Source organism: Poecilia formosa, unplaced genomic scaffold, assembly GCF_000485575.1.
Source record: "Poecilia formosa unplaced genomic scaffold, Poecilia_formosa-5.1.2 Scaffold952, whole genome shotgun sequence".
Classification (NCBI taxonomy): domain Eukaryota; kingdom Metazoa; phylum Chordata; class Actinopteri; order Cyprinodontiformes; family Poeciliidae; genus Poecilia; species Poecilia formosa.
The window spans coordinates 54,225-62,555 of NW_006800891.1; the positions used below are offsets into that span (position 1 = coordinate 54,225).

The following is an 8,331-nucleotide window of genomic DNA, read 5'->3' on the forward strand; positions in this document are numbered from 1 at the left end:
GGTCTATCCTTATATTATGTCTATGGAGACAGATGTTTCTGTGGGCGTGGCTTTTTAGGAACCCTTTACCGAACCAGGAAGCAAACAATGCAATGAGCTTAAAGAGCTACACATTTTAGCAAAAATACTATCCGATTCCATAAGACACCAGTTAAGATCTCAAGGAAAACTAATTAGAAAGACTTTTATTGGTCTAATATGGTATGTTGCCTTTTTTAAAATTAATCTCCAAAACCATCAAAACATGTAAATTACCCAGAACCTGTCCTGACTTATTGTGTCGCTTCAGAGGTTGAAACTAGTCAAAGGAAGATCGACACAGACCTCAAAGCAAAGATTAATCCCTGAAAGCCGACATAAATGTTGAAGAGCCCATGGGATTAAAAATAAAATGTTTAAAAAGATCCACTGACTATGTTGTTTTTCACATCTCCCTCATATTGTGATATTTCAATTAGATATCCACAGAAACAATAGCGAAATATTTTTAAACACTGTTTCTGTAACATGTTATAACTTATTTCCGAGCTCATTCACAGAAGACATGACTACCGCAGATCCATGTGGCAGTGTCATTTCTTCATTATTGTTGATATTTCTTCTCATAATTTAACTAAACATCTTTATTCTTTTCATCAAGTGACCCTAATACTCAACCATAAGAGACAACGCTGAAAAAACAATTGTCTTGTATACTTTTACATCAGAAATGGGTTAAAATCTTCATCCTTGGCCAATCAGGACGTTTTGAACCTCAGACTTTTACAAGTCAAATGTTTGTCATAAGCAACATACCAACTTTTCATGCTTTGTTGAGGAATTTCATATATACATTTTTGTGCCATTTGGATTTATCAAACAACTTAAGAGCTCTGATAACTGCAACTTAGCGATAGATTTACTCCTAGCTTTTTTAAGTTAATATTATTATTATTAATGAGAGAACTTTGCAAACTGAACAGCGTGAGAGAGCTAAAGTCCCCAAAAGGCTTAGCCAATCCAGTTCTTCCACACTTTGCCCCTGAGTTTAACTGGGTCCATACTGTCCATAAGGTATGGTAAGGAAGTTTTACCAACAAAACAAGAAACCAAAGGAGAGAGCAAAAGAAGAAAAAAGTATAACCCATGTTTAAGACACTATGATTAAGACACTAGGAATCCAGGGAATCCAGAGAAACCCCTAGCAGGGGTTTCTCTGGATTCTTGATCTGATAATGTTGATCTATGGTAATGAGTAGTTTCTCTGGATTCAAAGTTTATTCTAATTCCTTTTCTGGGTTTCGAGATAACTGTAAGTACTCCATAATTATAAGCTACAAGGAGTTTTTCTGTAAAAACTAACAGAATTTTCTCTGCATAATAATCTAAAAAGTAGAATATTGGTCTAAATAGTGAGTACTCCACAATTTTGCAAAGTAATAAAATAAACTAGACAGACAGGGCAAGGAAGAGAAGCATCAGGAAAAACAGGCACATGTAGCAACATTCAGGTAATACAAAGATATGAGTGAAAGGCAGTGACATCACAGTGCATCTGCTTCCTGTGTTTGTGTGTTGCATGTGTATGACCATGAAACCATGCAGCTCGGTCTCCCAGGCAACAGTCTGATATGATGGTTATCCAGGAGCCAGTCCTTGGGAGCGCTCTGCTCCACAGTCACACGGATGATTACAGAAGGGAGTGAGGAGAGAAGGAGCGTTACGTTCACAAATCTTCCAGGAGATTTGAGATCGCCAGCCAGTCCAGGCTAACACAGGGGAGCCAGTTCAGATGCAGAAAGCTTTAGGTCGGGTAGATTTTAAATTTTAACCTGCCCTAAAGTCTCACCAATACATCTCTGTTAATTCCAATCATCCAAATTAGTGTGGCCGTTCCACTGAACCAAAACTAGCAACTTCTCCAGGATCGATTCCTTCCTGCTACAGAGTTTTAGAGTCTCAGCAAGAATCACATCCAACTTGCGTCTCTGTCACCGTGTCAGTCTGAGTGTCTGCTAGTCGGCCCAATCCGTCACAAATTTGTCGACATGAGGGCTGCGTCATCAATAAATCCAGCAGAGTAATGAAAAACAGAGGGGCAGGGATATTAGCGTCTTCTAGCCTAGTGTGGCTTATATATCTTTGTTTCCAGTATTTTTTTTAAACTCTGTGGATGCGGCTTATAGTGAGGTCTGCTCTATAGTCTGGAAAATACCGTAATAATAATCTGATGAACTTTAAAACAGATTAATGTGGATTTAGTGTCTGACCTTCTTAAAGATCTTCATCATGGAGATGCTTTGTTGTTTCTCATCTTCTGCAGCATCTTTATTGTCTGAACAAAAACAACAACATATGTGACTCACAATAATCTGAATAATAGCAATAATCTCGGCTCCATACCTGCATTCATCAGAGTGACGGCATTCTGCTCATTATCTGATCTTTGCTTTCTGTTCCTTTCTTGATAAAACTGGAAAAATGTCTGAAATGAAAGTTTTTTTCACATATTAATCATCAACCATAGGAGCAGTTTCACATTATTGCATCCTGATTTATGAACCAGGTCAGACACAAACAGATTTCAATTCTTATGATAAACTGAGTTTTTCTTTTATTACAGATCTTCAATCGCCAACCTGAGCTTCTTCATCGAGTTTGGCTTCAAGAAGAACTAAACCCCACATCGACTTGTTTCTGAAGATTAGCTGTAAACGGTGCCTAATGGTGATATTTATGTGTTTACAGGTGCAGTATTATGAGTTTTCCAGGCACACAGTTTCATACCACAGTCAGTAATTGTGTGGCTGTAACTCTGCTCAAATAAAGTTCTGTTTTCCAGCACCATTTGGGTTTCTCCCATTCACTCTGATTGGCCTGGCAGATTTTCTGCCGGCCAATCAGAGAACAGAAGGAGAAGTTGTGAATAATGACATTGAATTTCTGCTGTTCCATAATCGTAGCCTCCCTGTAGTTTTAGCAGCGGAGGAACAAAACCGTTCAGGCCCAAATATTAACAGCTGCCATGTTCAGCTGCTCAGTGGAGGACGGTGGGTTACAGTGTAGTTAATTTCTGGTTAGCTTCTTAGCATTGAACTACATATGTCACAGGGAAACGTTAGTGATTGGTTAAAATTTAAAACCTCAGCAGAGGCCACGCCTCCAGGAAATAATCATTTCTCAATGAGAGTCCGGATCTGTTGGACAAAGCAAAGCGTAGAACAAGGAGCCGGTGTCTACCAGGATAGTAACTACGTTACCTTCAGTTGCTATAAAAATGCTTTATATATCAAACATAACTTAAAATACACTTTTCACCATTAATGCCTTCAAATTGGGCCTCTGCTTCTTTAAGAAACTCCTGCTCTGTCCAGCACTTTGCCTTCAACACTTCTTCACATCAACACACCTCTGTGATGCTGTTTGCATTTTGTTACCAGCGTTGAACTGAGAAGGCGTTTGTTTAAAGAGTTCAGCAGATGCACAGTTCCACCAGGTGTTTGTCAATTGCTGCTGCTGCTAGTCTGGAGGAACTGAGTAGGAGGGCTGCTCTGAGGAGGAGCTGTGTGAGAGTAGGCGTTTGGGCAACCCTCAATAGTTTCTCAAATGTTCATGTAAGAATCAAGGAAACACTCCAGGTAGTTTCCTGATGAGGGAACAGGACATGTTTTAAAGTTCAAAACTTAGGATTTTTAGATAACTCTGTCCCTTTAATATTTGGCCTAAAACCATCTTACTGCTACATATGGATTATTGTTAAAATGTAGCTCTACAAAGCGTAGCATTTATTTATTACTGTACTTTTATAGCAAGGACCTTATTCTAAAAGTTATAAGAAACTTTTATAATAACTTTCTTATAACTTTAGTTCAAATATTATACTTCAGTACAAAATTCTGTATTGACTGATTGGACTGTAACACATTCACACCGACCAGAGAATAACTTTATAATACACATTTTTAAAACACTAAATCCCATGTGTTCTTGGGAATCAAATGTGTTACTCCATCTTTATTACTTATTGTACACAAGCACATATACAATATTTTTTTTTTATTTCAAGGAAATAGTGGTCAAACTGTAGCGAAATCCAATTGAACCGTTTTTACCTATTTGTTCTCTTTAAATCATGCACTATTTCAACTGCAATGAAATGCAAAAAGAAACAAAAGTACTGGAAGAGTTTCTTAAGCGCGTGTACAGATGAGGTAGTGGTCTGGAGTGGCTGCTTTCACCATGGAAATCTACAACTTAGAGAAAAATCTCTAGATTTGTTGCTAGTTGTTAGAAAAGTTATTAAATATAGTGAGAAAGACACTAAGCTAGTCAAAGCAACTTAGCCACGCCCCTCCTGGCCCATTGGCTCCACCCACTTTTTCAGAATTTGTCTAGGGCAGGCTATGGGTTAGTTACACTTTAAATGTTTCCGAATTATATATGGCCAGAAGACGTCTGGCTATATATGTTATGTTCTGTGTTTTCTGTGTAGTTATTTTTGAGGTTTTCTGTGTTTAGTCCTGTTCCTGTCCTGTCTTCCCTGTTGATTGCTTCCCAGGTGTCTAGTTACCTGTTTACCCTCCCTGTGTATTTAAACCCACCTGATGTCTTTGTCTCTTGTCGGGTCCTCGTCTAATGTCAGTTTTGTCTGTTGTGTTCTGGCCAGTTGAACTGGATAGTCCTGGTTAAGCTTAGCTGTCCTATTCAGTCTTCAGTGTCATCAGTTGCTACCGGTAATTAGCTGTATGCTAACCTCTCTGCCGTGCTGCTGCCTGTCATCCTGGACTGTTTTGAGCTTCTTTCATTAAATCACATCATTTTCACTACAACCTGAGTTCAGCCTGCATCTCTCCTCACCACCTCAAACCCACTTCATGACAATATACACTTTTGCCATGTGAAAAGATCCTAAATATGTTTTTACAAACCCTTAAAGTCTGCTCTAAGACAAACTAATAATGAATACTGCTGAGAGTTTGATGTTCCAGTTTGACTTTACCAGTTTGGGCAATAAGACGTAGGACAAGATGGACAGGAAAACGACAACACAGGCTACGATGAAATAGCCGAATGCTGCGTCCTCCAGCTCAGAACCACCTGCAGTGGAGGAGATGGAGGAAATGACACAATTAAGATGTTAATCATTTGTTGATAGAAGTTTGTCAAAACTTCTATCAACAAAGACTTATTTCAAATGAATGCTGTCTTGCAAATCAGTTATTGAAAGCTTATCTGACAGACTTGCAATGGCGCAGATCATAGAAGCGGCAGCGAAGGTTCCGGCGAGTCCTTGGCCGCTCATGATGGGAGTGGTGTACGAAGCTGGAAGCAAACCGGCCATCCCAAAGAGACTGCCCTGCAGCACTGCACCAAACGCTGGAAAATAACCAACAGTTCAACAAGCTGATTACCACGCCGGAGAAAACTCTGAGTATGTTAACCCTGGGTGTTCTGGGGCTCTAGTACTATTCACAGTGTTATGTGTTTGATTCCAGCTTTCATCCCTGCATCATTGAGCAAGGCACTTAACCCAAAGTTAGCTTCCGATCTGCATATTGGTGGATAAATGTGCATGTATTTTGGAGCATGGCAGGGTGGATGTGTCTGTTTGAGTAGTTGGTGCTAAATGAGGTCAGCGGGTGCCAGGACAGCTTTGGTCTGCAAAAACAATATCTGGAGAGTTTCTTATTCCTCCGACTGACTGTGAAATCAAATCTGCATCTGGCTTCACAGCAGGCTGCTCACATAAAGAAGGAACTTGTATTTGTGTGGCCTTCAGTCATTCTCATTATTCATATCCAGGTGATTGTGTTTTAGCATTTCTCACCTGGTAAGAAATGTCACATGTTGTAATTCAACAAATATTCTGATTTGTTTGTGTGAAGTAGTTGTTTCAGAAAGCAGGGTTAACTAACTCTGAGTAGAAGTTGTGACTGATTAAACCTATCCAGCTCTGTGATACTCAGGGAAATCAACTGGCTAACCCAACTGTGAGTCAAGTTACCCTGAGTTAAGTGTGACAATAGAAGAAGCCCTGAATGCAGATAACGCAATTCACCATGGCAACGGGGGAAAAGAGTCTCAATACATATAACAAAAAACAGCTGCAAAATAGCAAGTTAGCAGAAAATTAGTAAAATTATTGTCACTACATTTATTTAACATCCACAAAATGTTAATTTTATTTTTCTGAACCAAAAATCAATATCTACTAATTGCGTGTGATCACCCTGCAGAGTATTACTCCCCAACATCTGCAGGCTCCCCAGAAAAGGAAAAGCCATTTCTGGCACTTTCCTTGTTGCAGGTCTCGGCGAAACAACAGAACAAACTCAGGATTCACTGCAACAGGCCCTCTGCAGAGCAGCGCTGCTTCACGGACTGAGGCTCAGGATAACGACTATCTGGCTTTCTGAAACTGAAAACCCAAGACATGCTCTATTTACCCCAAAACTGACTCAGGATTTTCACTCATCCTAGTTTCTGAAACGGGGCCTGCAGGTGCAAAGTTGTAAGAGTGAGAACAACTCAGCGTGCAGAGCGTTTGCTCCGAGTTATGGAACAAGTCAGACAAGTCCTATTTTAAAATATCTCTTAAAAACACTTATTCCTCCACTTTCTACACACTGAAACAAGCAAAAGCTTAAAATAATCTCTAAGCCAAATGTGTGATTTATGTATCTGTGTGATTTGATTGGGTTTCTGACAGCTTGTTCAGAGACGAGCAGCTGCATTCTGACTTAATTAACACTTGTTTATGCCATAATAAAGCAAACTGCAGTAGTCCAAATGCAAAGTTATAAAAGCACAGACAGCCTTTTTAACATCATTATAATTCCAAAAGATTTTAGTTTTTACCAGAAGCCCAAAGTAAAAGAAACTCGTCTTAGTTACATTCGTTGTTTATCAAGTTCAAAATTTAAGTCAAAGTGCACCAAAATTTCTGACTGCAGAAGAAAGAAGCATCAAGGCGACAAACTCGTCATTCAGTTTCATCCTTGTTTGACTGTAAAAGATCTTCAGTCAACCACTGCTTAACATCTGAGATCCTGGCAAAGAAGAAATGGCTTCATTACTTTACTGGCAGATAAATTTGTGTGTCCTCTGAATAGCAGTAAAAGGAAAAACTGGATATGTGTGTGAGTTTTATTTTTCAAGAGAGATCTGGCCAACACTGGCAGCAACACGACTACAAATGAAAAGTAAAGATATCAAAACCAAGTTAAAATACAATATGGATAATAAAGGAAGAAAAATAGCAAAAACAAACAAAGCCATAAAAAATAGAGTTTGATGATGAATGACCAAACTGATAGAAAATAAAGAGAAAAGGTAAGGAACCAAGGATGGAGCCTTTTGGGACGCCACAGGAGAGAGGAGCAGTGGAAGACGATGGGAGCCAATCGTTACGGGAGGTTCAGAACCTCCAGGCCAAATGGAGGGCAGTGACACCCGACCAACACATCTCCAGAACCAGCGCCCTGGCACCCACCTCGCTGTGATTGGCTTTCCGTGATCGTTCTATCATGAAAAGATCAGATACAGATCACAAAAGTCAGATTTAGGGTTAACTTTGACCTAACTAGGAACTATTGGGCCCCTGCAGAGGAAAGAACCAGTTGCACCCCCAACCCAGATGCCACAGAACGCCACCACCTGGTGCCAACCTCCACTTCGCTCGGCTTGGTGTTGGCCAACACCACCTATTAATCACTATCAGCTCAGATTCATTCTGTTTGGTTACAAGCAGATTGTCTCCCCTGTAGAGACATAATCTGATGAAAAGAAATCACAATCAATTATATTTGTCTTGCAGTTTGCACCAATAATGTCACCCAACTTTTTTTTTACATGTTTTGTTGGCTCTAGTGGCTTTTATTTGAAAATAGTTTGACAGGAAAGAGGGTTATGAGAGACACAGAAGACATGCGGCAAAATATCACCAGGCCGGGAATCGAACCTGCAACCACTGGCATGAGGACCAAGGCCTCAATACGTGGGTTGTGCTTTAACCCTGCGCCACCACAGCTCCCCCATAATGTCACCCAACTTTATGAACTAGATTATAACTTCTGTGCTGATCTCACTTCACTCACTTCCTGGGGTTTGGTGCAAGACTCATATTTTATCCTGAACATTAAGGAGAAACAACCTCATGCTGTAGTACTGGTGTAGTACTGGTGTAGTACTGGTGTTGTACGGGTGGAGTACTGGTGTTGTACTGGTGTAGTACTGGTGTTGTACGGGTGTAGTACTGGTGTTGTACTGGTGTAGTACTAGTGTAGTACTGGTGTAGTACTGGTGTACTGGTGTAGTACTAGTGTTGTACTGGTGTAGTACTAGTGTAGTACT

At 40.0% G+C, this 8,331-nt stretch overlaps 1 protein-coding gene across 1 annotated transcript in view; it reads right to left on the reverse strand.

Moving 5' to 3' along the window:
* Positions 1-2,237: 2,237 nt before the first annotated feature.
* LOC103132192 (equilibrative nucleoside transporter 1-like) overlaps positions 2,238-8,331 on the reverse strand; it is a 13,291-nt gene continuing 7,197 nt past the window's right edge. Inside the window, exons 6-9 of the mRNA XM_007543951.2 lie at positions 5,221-5,355; positions 4,979-5,076; positions 2,383-2,464; positions 2,238-2,314 (exon numbers count right to left, since the gene is read on the reverse strand). Coding sequence (XP_007544013.1) covers positions 2,238-2,314; positions 2,383-2,464; positions 4,979-5,076; positions 5,221-5,355 — 392 coding nt within the window. The remainder of the gene's footprint in view (positions 2,315-2,382; positions 2,465-4,978; positions 5,077-5,220; positions 5,356-8,331) is intronic.